The sequence below is a fragment of the Anser brachyrhynchus genome (genome assembly GCF_964034855.1).
Source record: "Anser brachyrhynchus genome assembly, chromosome: 5".
In the NCBI taxonomy this organism is placed as follows: domain Eukaryota; kingdom Metazoa; phylum Chordata; class Aves; order Anseriformes; family Anatidae; genus Anser; species Anser brachyrhynchus.
In genome coordinates, this window is record NC_137699.1 from 26,284,359 (window position 1) to 26,297,831 (window position 13,473).

The window sequence follows — 13,473 nt, forward strand, 5'->3', positions numbered from 1 at the left end:
TTTCCGTTACTGACTCATGTTTCTTTGTCTTTGCATTTTCTTACCTATAACTTATATAGTTAATAATAATAATAATAATAATTAATAATAATAATAATAATAAAAGGGGGGGCAGAGAAAGAAACCAGAGATTAATAAGCTCCAACTTTGTTTCCTAGTTTCATTTCTTGTTACGTGTTATTTGATTTAGGTCACATGGTGATATTTCTAAAAGAGACTTTTGAAATCTAAATTGGATCTGTCTCTGTAAAAGTTGTATGTATTTTTTAAACTTAAATCTGGATTACTTAGAGAAACTAAAGCATTTATACTTTTCATCTTGTAAAAAGACTGTGTGTAAATCTTCTTTGCTAGGCGGTGCACATGAAGGTCTCCAGCACTTGGGTCCTTATGGCAATATCCCAAACATCGTGGCTGAGCTGACAGGAGATAATATACCAAAGGATTTCAGTGAAGATCAAGGATATCCTGACCCCCCAAATCCCTGTCCTATTGGAAAAACAGGTAATTCTGTTGCAGCCTTTGTACCTCTGCATTGACTGTGCTACTGAGTCTTCCAGTGATGTGCTAAGCAGTACAACAGTTGATCATTAATGTGTGTTTCCTTTCATTCTGTACCCCGCGAGAAGAACTGTAGAGCAATCAGTTTTTTTATATTAGATTTTATTTTTTTCTATATATGCACCTTCTCTATTGCTGTATGCCTGCTAGAGAAGGTGAGGTTGAAGAAATCGTCTTGACCTTGGAGTAGAAGTTGGCAAGATTTACGATAGCATCTTGTTCCTAAGGGAGTTCATTTTTAGGCTGGCCCCTGAAAAAAAGTTATCGTTCTGTACAGATGAGGTTTACCCTTATTTTAGAGACTTTCATTGTGCCAAGAGGAATGAAACTGTCTGCCCTGATCTCCAACCCAGACCATGAGTCAATATTTAAGATACCTTGGCTCCCATCCATGTGGCTTTATAGCTCACTGAGGGTTCATCTGCGCCAAGAAATGGAGAACTATGTGGACGTACCCCAACTCGTTACAAGCAAGCTAGCTCCAGCAGAGTAGCAGTGCAGCTGGGGAGAGTGGGAGTGGTGGTGTACCTGAGACACCTAGCGCATCCCTCATTTGGTCGGACCGGTGTGCGTCCTAAGCCATGTGCGTGGCTAGTGCTCAGTGGTCTCTAAAGCAGCACTACATGTGCGTGATATAGATGTATCCTAAGGAAAACAGATCTTTTTTCCTGTTATTTGAGCCAAGGAATGATTTCCAGTACAGAAAGTAGCAGTAAAATACCCATTGGCTGCCTTAGAATCTGGAACTGGGAATGGGAATGAGCACTCTTTTTTTTCTGTCGTTTTTTATTTGTGAGCTAAGAGATCCTTTCAAAATCTTTTCTTTTCAGTCTTCATTTATGCTCTTTGGTAATGCAAAACAGTTGTCCACATTTTTATTTAAAAATATTCTAACGAGCTTAGAACTGATTAAAAAAATGTCATGAGAAACTTTGCAAACAGTGTTTTTATATTTCATTCAAAATATCACATGATAAAAGAAATCCAAATAGCCATCCACACTGATTTCTGTTACAGCCTGTTTGGTGATAATGGCTGCATCACTTCTGAAGTAGTATCTAATCTTCCATTTGTTCAATATAGCTGCGTCTGACAGGTTGCAAATGATGGTTTTAGGTTTTCTCACACACAAAAGCACATACAGACTTTTTATCTTCTGTGCTTGTCCAGTAAACTTCTGTAAGTGATTAAATAAATAAAATAAAAACCTGGCATCCAGAGAAATGACCTTGAAAATCCCTTTAATTTTTCTTTCTTAGGTGAAATAAAAGTTGTTATCTAGACCAGTACAGTCAGATATGAGTACAGGGAGAATTCCTCGAGAAGTGCTGCTTGCTCAGATAAACTCTGTCATAGGTACGCTGAGAGTGAAGATAGCATCTACTAGGATTAGAGTAAAATGTTTTTCAGAGCCTTAAATGGAAATTCAAGTGGTGACTGTTAAAACTGTATTATGCATACAAATTACTGGAGGCCTTCCTCAATCAGGTCTGTGGATTTGCTTAATGGAAAACAATTTTTCCAGTCACTGTCTACATATGCACATTCCACAGCAGGAATACATAAGCCTCGAGCACTTGAGTGACTTTTTGACTTTTTGATTAGCAGTCACAGAGGGCACACATATGTCCAGCTTCTCTTTGTGTTTTCTACCCAAAGTCATAGACATAGACAATGTGAGGTCAACCACATTTCTGTTGTCACCTACTTCTCTCCTGAGATGGCCCTGTCCCTGCTGAGACTGAAATAAATTTTAAGTGCTCCTAGTTAAAAATATTAGTTTAAGTGCACAGAAACTATAACAGTTTCTGAGTCTGTTAGCTAGCATGGTTACTTTTCCCACTTCTTACTCAAGATGCGTCTTTTTTTTCCTAAAGAGAAAAGAAAGAAAATGGGATCCACTGGACCAAGAATAAACCTCCTTAGGTCATTGAATTAATTCATTTTTATGTTAGGTCTTTACTGTTTCCCACATCTAAAGGAAAAAAATGACCCGCCTGTAAAGCTTTTTGCAAGATGATCACACAACGGAAGGGAAGGTCCACAGTGTTCCTTCTGTAGTGTGTCTTCTGGTGGATGCAGCTGCTTGCTGCCCTGCATCATGCGCTGGGTGGTATCTCCTCAGGTATGTCTGGGAGCAACAGGGATTGCAAGTGCATGATGCTGGCAATGAAAAGGGAGCTCCAGGAGCAGACTCTATCCAAAGAGCTGATCTGGCCTCAAGTTCCTGAATTGTTTAATCTAAAGGTCACTTATTTTGGTAAAAAGTCCATAAGTAGACTTTTTAAAAAGATATTATCCTTGACAAGACAATGCCTGCAAAGCCATCCATTGTGATAAAAGAGGTTTCTACACTCATCAGATTAGTTACCAATCTGCACAAATACCCTTAGCATACAGCTTCTGCCACATTGCATTTTTAAGGGAATGTATGATGTGTAAACAAATTTCATCTATTTTCAACAAAATAGCAAACCAGAAATGGAGCCCCACAAATAGCTACTTAGTGAAGGAAATTCTGCCTTTGCTTACGGACTTATTTTACCATGAGCTTAAAAAGTATTGTTTAAACAATTTCTATCACTTCCCAAGGGCATTTAAAAATGAAAATAGGATCCCTTCCAAATCAGTGTAACAAGAAGTGCTATGTAAAATTAATCTCAATCACTGATTTAAAAGAAAAACAAAAAGGAGGTGGGAGAGTTTGGAAAATAAATTTTGTTAGTTTTGGAGTTTCATTAAATTGTGGGGTTCTTTAATAAATATGTAACCTGACAAACTCCTTTAAAAAGATAAAAAATAATATAAAATTTTATTTCCAGTTGTCCAGTTTTTTATATGCTTTTTTAAATTGCAAAACTACATTTACAAAGTTTGCTGCTAAAAGTGAATGTCTGTGTTTTAAAGCTACCAAGGACTCACTGATTTCTAACATGCTTTTGCAGTTGATGATGGATGTCTAGAAAACACCCCCGACACGGCGGAGTTCAGCAGGGAATACCAGCTGCACCAACACCTTTTTGATCCAGAGCATGACTATCCCAACATGGGCAAGTGGGTGAGTACACACGTTGGTATTTTTGCTGTTTGTGAACCTGAGTTTCTTCTGTTGCTGTCTCGGATACTATGGAGCCACAAGGAGAATACTGGGCTCTTTGCTGGTAGAATTATAACCCTAAAGGTAGCCTCTCAAAAAGATGAACTTGCCCTTAAAAATACAGAAATAGTGGCTAAGAAAAATGATCGATGAAAAGCCCATAAAAGCAGAAAATAGAACCCCCCGTCTCATTATGTCCCAAAGCATGACAACTATGTATGTTGGTGATAAATGCAGCAAACCACATTTCAAACTGCGGTGCGCCTGTAGCTAAAATCGGCTCAGCTTTTTATCACGAGGCTCCAGAACACAAGTGGGTTCCTGGGCAGAGCCTGGCACAAACCAGACTGCGGCGGGTGGGCAGCGCGGGAAGGGGCAGTTTGCTCTTGTGCTGTTGTTTCCCCCTTCCACTGCTTTTGGCTTGCGTGGGAGCAGAACACCAGTAGGCTCTATCGGAGCTATTTTACCGTATTTTATTGAAAGTCTATTTTATACATTGCATATAATAAATACAGTGAGCTACACTAAGGGTAAAAATCTTGCTTTACACATACAAGGACTTTAATAACTCCAGCTAGACTATTTCTTCAGGCTAGAGGCTCCAAAGAAAGCTCTGCTGCTTAATCTTAGATTACATCAGTTAAATGTCCGATCCCAAATCCATCTTCAGGCGCCAGGAAAACAATAACAATGATCATAATTTATGCTGCTAGAGCAAATCATGAAATCTCATTATACATTGTTACAGCACTTTACTTAAGATTGCCCTAAACCCGTGCTCTCTAAACATATATCGATAAATAGACATGTTTGGCAGCCTCTTCTCCTGCTGTAATTGTGAGACAATGATTCATCGTTCGTGATCAAACCAATGTAAGATTTATAGTCTTAATTGCTTATGTGAGTGCTAAATTTCTACAGACAATCATGCCAAAAATCCAAATTTTGGAAACCCCTGTTGCATTCTAAGTAATTACCATCAAAGGTTTTCATTTTAAAAACAGCAGATGGTGAACTTTATTATTTATGCCAGATAATGCTGTTAGTTTTCTTATTACTCAAAAGTAATTTACTTTCATAATGCCACTTTGAAGACTATAATAACACTTCTGCAAATCTTTGGCCTACAGCATTATTTCAGAATCAATGTACATACTGTGTTGTCATCAGCAACATACATAGTTAACAAATGGTAGGTAATCATTACTGAATACTGGCCTTTTTTCATTTCTCCATCCATCACTACTAATTCAGGGAATAAACTACTCACACGTGGATTAAAACAGATTGTTAGGTCCCAACCAGTAATCATATCTAGCTACAGCAGAGCCAAGTCCCAATCTTTTTAATCAGAGATGAAACGTACATGAGTAAATGTTCTGCCGAGATCCAGGAGTATTGCCCTGACTGCCTCCTCACTGTATATTACTACACATTAAAAAAGATTGGGAAATAGAGTGGTATCCGTTTTTATGGCTGCTTTTGTTATTTTTCCCTTGCCAGAAAAAATAAGACCAGAAAAGCACTCTAAAAATTAGCTATTGGAGACTTTATAAAGGAGAAAGTCGATCAGGTCTTTCTTAGGTCACTAACTGTCATCTGGGTAAGGTCGGGCATAAATGAGCATCACAGGGGGGCAGGGGTTAAAAAGAGGAAGTTCAGCTGTGTTTTCTTATACCAGTATCAGTACAAATAGGAAATTAAAAGCAACGATGTTTCTCAACAACACTTTTGTCTACTGAAACAGTGAATAACATTTCGCTCTCAGGGTAGAAATAATGCCAGTTGTGTTTATCAGCTACAGAGGAGAGATCAAATTCAGTAGAAAGAAATGCAAATGGGAAGCAAGGATGAAAACGCCACAAGATTGAACTCCTTGTTAAAAGAAGCTGCCATCTCTGGCTTCCTAATTTTACTGAAATCTTGAAACTGGTCACTTATGGATCTCATTTTATTCCAACCTGTTATAATGAGCAGTGTTAAGTGCATCTCGCTTTGCCAAATGACATTTTAAAATATCTGCCTGGCAATGGTGGTTATTATTAATGGTGGGTTACGTAGGTTCAGTACCCATCTTCAGTTTCAGAAAATAGATAAAAGTTATTGAATTCAATGTAGTATGCTTGGTGTAATAGCAATTATCATGCTTGCTATTCCTGATGGACTGCAAATTGACTGATGCAGGAATAAAAAAGCCCTCTTGAAAGTGTGCAACCTTGTTAATGCAATTTTCCTTTCCACTTTTGCTTAATAATTGTGCAAGCCCAGATTACAGAGCTGCTGATCATTACTGACCTAAACAAGTTTCAGTGACCTCTGAAAGATTGAAGGGTAAATCTTTCTGGCACTGGTTGCAAGCATTTTATTTCCTGAGTTCTTCTGCCCAAAACCCAACCTCCAAGTACCTGGTGAGTGCAAGGGAAGCTCCAGGAGCAAGAGGGAAGCAGTGGTTCCTCGTGCCACTGCTGTTCCTGCAGTCCTGAGGCCCTACAATGTGCCAGGAGTTCCCCTTCACTCTCCTCCTGAAGCAACATCTCCTCATCAGACATGCAGCTCATCTCCAGCTGAGGTTCATTTTTAGCTGGGGAAGCTCTGTGCCTCCACGCCTAAGAAGCCCCAGGCGCATGGTGAGAACAGTGAGTGCTTCACAGGCAAAATTGAGCAGCCGATGAGCTCAGGGCCTTACGCCATGGCACATATTTCCAGAGCTGCAATTCACCATTCATGCACACCCATAGATCGTGCTGCACAACCCCATTTGTTTTGCACTGCATGCAGTGCTTAAAAGGAGTAGTTGCGGTCTTAATGCATTCCCAAACAGACAAGGCACATATGACCTTCCTGAGCAGGAACACTTCAATTGTAAGGAATTTTCCAGAGGGACAGGAATGTTAGCTTCGGTAGTCATGAAATTGTTCTTATTTCAGCGATGTTATTTTTTCCTCTCATGAAAAGTATAGCCATATAGTTTATGAAGAGAGGCTTCAGTGGCACTTTGTTACTACAGAGAATAATTTACACGTCCATGGGTATTTTTTTTAATGTTAAATTTACGTTTTCCCTAAGTGAGTTTGCACAAATGACTAACCAAGAATGTCTCTCTTGGCCAACTTCATCTCTGTTCCCTTTTGGCATGGTTCGGATAAAATAACTGAGGTTGGGCAAGAGATAGGCCTTGCGAATTTTGGGCTTAATGAACATGAGAAGTACAAACCAGACAATTTTGGCAGATGTCATTGTAACACTTGAAAATGTTTGTTTTTTCTCATATCAAGGCTGTGCAGAGGGTAGAAGTGTTTTGGTGAATTTGTCTCGCGCTAGAATTACACTTTCTATTTATATAATCAACGTTAGGTCAGTTGTTTATAGCAGAATTAATGGCTTTGTTTATACAGTGTTCTGCTTTTATACATCTAATTCTTCTCTCCTTCCATTTTCAGGTTAGGGTCTTGTTTTGTTTTTCTGTATAATACACAACTGAAACAAAATGTGTTGAGCATGTGTGTGTTATTCCAGACTTTATTAGAACTCACTACTTGTATGAAATGTAACAATATGTGGATGCACTCATATAAACCGTGGTCAGAGGGGGTTTTTTTTGTGTGTTTTTTTTTTTTCTCATCATCATAACTTTCCTTTCTGCCAAGATGTTTTTGGCAGTTTTTAAAAGGTTCACCATTAAAAATGTTATGGACCAAATGGTTTTTAAAAACTTTATTGAGGGCACTACTTAAACAAAGGAAGAGTTGGCGCTGAACTCATTTCAGCAGAACTTTGCACTGGAAAGTGTTGATATCTGGAAGGGAATAAGCAAAGACAACAAAACAGTAGGAATCACACTGACCGTAGTTTTTAAAATGAATTAGAAAATCCCTTGTAAAAGAAATATTTTTGCTTCTGTTCTTGTCACATCAAATCTATAGAAAGATGTATCAGAGACAGGACTTCTTCTCCCTCCCCCTCTCCATTTTTTTTTTCTTCCTTTTTTTTCTTTTTTACAATATATATGTCTTCTTACTATGTATCACATTATGTGGGACTTCCAACCTATATCATTATACAAGCATGTACTTAGTGTGCTTCTGCGTTAAGCTCAAGGATACAGTGCAACACAGTGGAAAATTACTGGCTTTTTACTCGTTGATGAGACTGACTGCTCCTGAAGAACTGCAAATGTTTATCTGGATATTTCTGCTAACATTCTGGATATATTTATCTTTCCTGTAAAACTACACACCCATCTAAACTTGCTTATGAAATGTTCATATGCTAATATCTAATAGCAAGAGTAGTATTTTTAAAAGAGTGTAATGAATTTGATGGCTATGTTTTTTCCCCTTCCAGAGCAAGAATTTACTCTTTGAGAAGATTAATGGTGGTCCAAAAAGAAGAAAGAGGGTAACTATCAGAATAATTTATAGTCCCTCTATCGTCTACAGAGCTAATAAGAATTAAAATCGTACTGCTGAAAAGGAAAGTTAGCCTAATGCATCTATGTTATACCTTAGGTAATGCCTGAAGTCAGGGAGTGTCTGTGATAAGCTACTACAGCAGGCTCCGTGACTGCCACTGAGTACAAGACGTAATTCGCTAAAGCCTGTTGCATTCTGAAGATGCATTTCAATGCAGAGCATTTGTTGACAAACTTTGCATTATCTGTGGTGATCCTGATTCCATGAAACCATCCAAAATTATTCCAATTTCTTTAAAACAGAATCTAAATTTTCCTATTAAATGTATCGGTAAAACTAATTACCACTACCCATACGTGTCAGTATGTGTTTGGGTGTAAATGACAGCAGAATTGGTCCTTAAGCCTATGAAATTCGACTAACTTGCATACTGCAAAGCGGCTCAGAATCAAACTCCTAGCTCTGTGTCCCACTTTCTGGGCAGACAAGGATGAATGGGTTGTTACCTTGCTGGCCCTTACACAGAGAAGGAGATGCACATACCACAGAGAACTTTTGCACAGTTCGTGTCACTATATTCTCTTGTTTTTCAGTAGCATCAGCCTGTCTTTTATCAAAAAATCACTCTCAGACAGAGTAGCAGTCTTTAGCTTTGCTGCTGGTATATTTTTTTACAAGAAGAAAACGAGGCTTTACATTATGAAGCCTAGCTCTCTGCCAAAAAGTAGCTTTGTAAAATATGACAGCACAGTTTATACTGTAAATGAAGTAAACTTGGATTGAAATAACTGAAGCATAAGTGAAGGTGATTTATTTATTTATTTATTTGTCTGTTTAACTCTCAAACCTAAAGTTTTTTCCAGAAAGGGAGAAGTGAGCTGATTTCTTAGTGATTCACACATCACTGGTAATAAACCCTGGTCGATTATAGGTAATGACCTATCTTCAGCTTAGTATCTGCCTTCCACTTACATTTGATTTTCAAGTTATATAAAAGAAAATGAAAAAGTGTGAACATACTATTTTTGGTCTCAAGTAAGTAGAATTTACTCTGGAGAGATAAATATAGAACACCATTAGAACACTTATTAGAATACTATGTTAAAGTATGATTAGTGAGATGGATACATGAGAAGAAATAGTACATATACACATTTTCTCTCCATGTGCTGAGTGATATAATCAAATATAAGACAACTAATGGCTGTAGAGACATGACAGACCCTGTGGCCAGGAATAGCCCAGAATTTAGGAGGTGAAAGTGTCAGTTTCTTGCTTTGCAGGAGATTTTTTTTTTCTTAGCACGGGTGTATCATTTAGGTGTGAATTTAACATTTAAATTATCTTACTGTTTTGAGAGTAATACTGTAGTGGTTGCTAATGCTGTAATAAACTATTTGGAATTGTCACTGTATCAACAGCAGGACAACCTAGAGATGACAGCAGCGGAGTGGTGTTTTTTTTTCCAGGTACCAAAAAGCCCATCTGACTCCCTCTTACCTGTTGTGCTCCCTCTCACTCCTCCGTGCCCTTCTACACCAATGGAGCTTACTGAGGACAGTTGCTGGCAACCGATTGCTCTTTTGGGTCAGGACATCCCAGTGTTAGATTAGAGCACGTCTCCAAAAGTCCCATGTTTGAAGAACTGGGCTGTCCATGGAGAGGAAGGGCACTGTACAATGCTGTACAACGCTATAGCGTAACCATCAAAGGGGGTCTATGGGATTATACAAAAGCACAAAACCTAAGTATTTGTGCATAAATGTATATTTATATGGATGTGTATAAATACACATCTGCATACACAGGCATATACATACATACTCAGTACATATAGCAAAGGTACGTATTTACCATTTGCCACTCTGTTAAACTTTTGCGGCCCTTGCAGTTTAAGAAAAGGAGGCATACAGGGACCTCTAATTTAACTAGTGATTCTCCCTTTCTTGAATTTCTATGCATGGGTCCTACCCATAATCTAACACCCTGAATATGACAGGAGTTCTTCTGTAACAACAGAGTCACACTGTACACAGCTCTGAGCCCACAGCAAAGGTATTCCTGAACCACTTTGCTTTGAATTCAACACAGCTGTATGGGATTAAAAAAAATTTAGTCATATCAGCCAGAATTTTTGCATTATATTTTGTGTTTTCTTTTGTCTGTTGAGGATTCTTTTTTTTTTTTTAATGTATTCTCATTCTCTTCTACTTTATTTCAAAAAGTAGCAAGCAAGAACCGTTCCAAAAAAGACCAATTAATCTTCCTAAGAATCTTCAAATAATTCCTAGAAGTTTATGCAACAGCTGAATTTCACTAAATTAACGTTAAACAGAACTTCTTTTAACAAACACAAACAAATCATTTACATGTGTCTTATTTTTAACAATTTAGAGCATTAAATTAGTGTTAGTTTTATTTTCAAAGATTTTTCCACATTCATTTCTGGTTCTTAATACTTTTATGTTTTCACTTGTAGCAGGCAAAGCATTCAGAAACAATACAACAAAACAAAACGGGCTGCTCTGCGCTGTGATCAAGCATTAATGATAGCTTCCACAAATACGGACAAACTCAGGGACTTAAATGCAAATAAAAACAAATCCAAATATTTTCCAGAGATTTGACAAATACTTGGGATATTTGAAAAGAAATATTTCATGTATATTTTAAGTTTTTTTTTCTTTGTTTTTGTCTAGTTTTGAACTCTTAGGTTTTAGTGAAAGAGACATCTCAAGAAAAGTAATTTCTATGATAGAAAAGTCTGATGAGAATCAGGAGATACTAGAAAATTTGAATTCCTCTGAAGTTTATCCTTAGAGAGGCAAATAATTTTTATTGTCATCAATAACCAGCACACTAGATTTTTTGTCTATATTCATGAAGAAGAGAACATGCGTTTGCATTTTGCATACACAGACACAGTGGGTGTAAATAATACTCTTTTAATTTTAAAGCTCCACAAAGATGCTTGATACTTGCAGATACAATTAACACATTTTATTTAATTGGTACAGATAAAATTCAAGCAGAGGCTTTCTACATTACCATGATGTCCAAACAGTTTTGAGACAGGATCTGTTCATCTTCAGTCTCACGTTGTGCTGCTTACATGGCGCAAAGCGAAGTCAAAGCCTCGCCAGGGATCTTCTTTCCAGCATTCCCTTGTTCTGGCAGTGGTACGAGGGCCATTTCCTATGCCAAAATTTTGCTTGGCTCTGCCTCTGTGCCAGCAGTTTTTTATCTCAGCATCAAAAAAGGGAGCAAAGATGGGTTTCCCGGTGAGATGGGCTGAAGAGGAGACTTAGGTCAAAAATGGTGTCGTAGTATCTAGCTTGTCACCCAGCTTAAGGTCCATCAGGGAGCACTGATTTAAGCTAAAGCTTACCTGTACAACCACAGTGAGTTCTGTCCTGCCCCAAGAGTGAGGGGATTAGATCTGCTGCTTCTCTGCTGACTGGGAAAGGAGGAGCGGAGCAAAAAGACAGTGTTTAACCCAGCCTGTCCTGTACTCTGTGCCTCCTCCACTTGTCCACACTGTGGGGTAGGTAGCAGTTTTTTGTTTTTAATGGATCGGATTAAATTCTCACACGCACAAAACGTATTAGAAAGCAAAGCACTGATTGACTGTTAGATTTTACTCCCTGGGAGCAATTTTTTTTTCTTTGTCTGTTAATGTTTGACAGATAAGAAATATATGCATATGTCCACTCTTCCTAGTTACCTTTTCTGTATTTTCCTGTTTCTAATAAATATAAATAATTTTACATTTTTTTCAGAGTGTGAACCCATATCTGCAAGGACAGCGACTGGACAATGTTGTAGCGAAGAAGTCTGTTCCACATTTTTCCGATGAAGACAAGGGTCCTGAATAAGTACAATAAAAATGAATGATGAAAACTCATGCCATCCTTTGCTAGATCGTAATATTGCTTATATATAATCATCTATTAAAATCCTTGTGAATGGCAGCATGTTTATTATTTATATAATTGTAGATGAAAAACAGCTGTATTTATAACAGTATGTTCTCCTAGATAACAAAAATATGGTTCTGCTTTTCGTTAAGCTATGGTAAAAGGACATTTCTGTTGTTTTTATTTTAGTCATGGAGCAAACTTTTAAAATGTTAGTCATTTTAATAGCTAACGTGAGGTAAATGGTCTTAATGAGCAGCTTGTAAATAGGAAGATGTAAAAAAATGCCCTGTCTGACTCCAGCATTTAATCTTAAATGTTACTATGTTTGACACATGAAAATTATAGTTTTATGTTTTGTTCACAAATATTGTTACTTAGCAAAGACAAAGTATTTATTTTACCCAGAGAATTTTGGCTTTTGGTCTATTTTAATAAACATTTAAGCAATCTACAAGGTTTGCAAAGTGATGTTTTCCAAAATATTTCATAGGCTCATCTGTCTCAGTTATTTCTGTGCAAATTTAAAAATTAAAGAGCTGCTTTTTTTTTAATCTGTCCACTGGAATACTTTTCCGTTAGTTTTAATCATTCCATGTCCACAACTTTCCTGAACCCATACGCATTTTCCTTCATTATCAATGGCACTTTGGGGTGGGAGTTAATCTTCCCCTCTGTTCTTTTGTCTTAGTAAAGGCAGCATTTGTGCATAATGAAGTGCTTAAATTAAGTGTCCCTGGGATATAAGTGAAGATGGAGACAGTTATCTGTGTTAATAAGGTTGTGCCAATATCCTCTGAATGCAAATCCAGGATGTGAAGGTCATAGCAGTTGACGATCTTCTGAAAAGCTTTGATACTCCAATAACACTGGTAGCTATCACTGCTCTTGAAGTCACTCCAGGAGGCTTTAAACTGCCTTTTTGCCCCTAGGACCTGAGGAACTTTATATGGCAGCAAACTGAGCTCTGGATTTCTTAAAGATGAGAATACAAAATTAAATAAAATTGTTGTTATTTTCAGGGTGCATCTGAAATAGCACAAGCCAAACAAGCCATGCACATGTGGCATTGGAATTATAGAAAATAGCATTAGCTTTGAACTTCAAACCTATGAAAAAAAAAAGTCTAGTTTTCTTCCCTGTCCTGCAAAGAGACAGTAAAATAACAGTGACCTCTTAGATAAAACAGATGAGACAGTAACAGAAACTAAAGGTCCTAGCTACGTATGATTAAACTTAACAACATCACAAATATGACTGTGTATGGTATTTGCTTTTTCTTTCCTACCAGTAAGTAATTCACAATAAATTATATATGCAGAGAGTTGTTTTCTCAAGTTATTTATGGGTGGATTGCAAAACTCGGTAACATTCTAGGCTGAACTATAAAGTCTTTTATCATATTTCCTCTTTAAAAAAAATGCTGGAAGAGAAAACTAAGAGAGTATGTAATGCCGTGGGGTATATAATTGCATGTGGCAAGAAA

At 37.4% G+C, this 13,473-nt stretch overlaps 1 protein-coding gene across 5 annotated transcripts in view; it reads left to right on the forward strand.

Moving 5' to 3' along the window:
- The window catches only part of SCG5 (secretogranin V), a 29,433-nt gene extending 16,122 nt beyond the window's left edge, over positions 1 to 13,311 (forward strand). For all 5 annotated transcript variants that reach the window (XM_080594155.1, XM_080594157.1, XM_080594159.1 and 2 more), the window contains exons 3-6: positions 355 to 504; positions 3,507 to 3,619; positions 8,003 to 8,056; positions 11,850 to 13,311. In XM_080594155.1, coding sequence (XP_080450281.1) covers positions 355 to 504; positions 3,507 to 3,619; positions 8,003 to 8,056; positions 11,850 to 11,945 — 413 coding nt within the window. In that variant the 3' untranslated portion in view covers positions 11,946 to 13,311. The remainder of the gene's footprint in view (positions 1 to 354; positions 505 to 3,506; positions 3,620 to 8,002; positions 8,057 to 11,849) is intronic.
- The last annotated feature ends 162 nt before the right edge of the window (positions 13,312 to 13,473 follow it).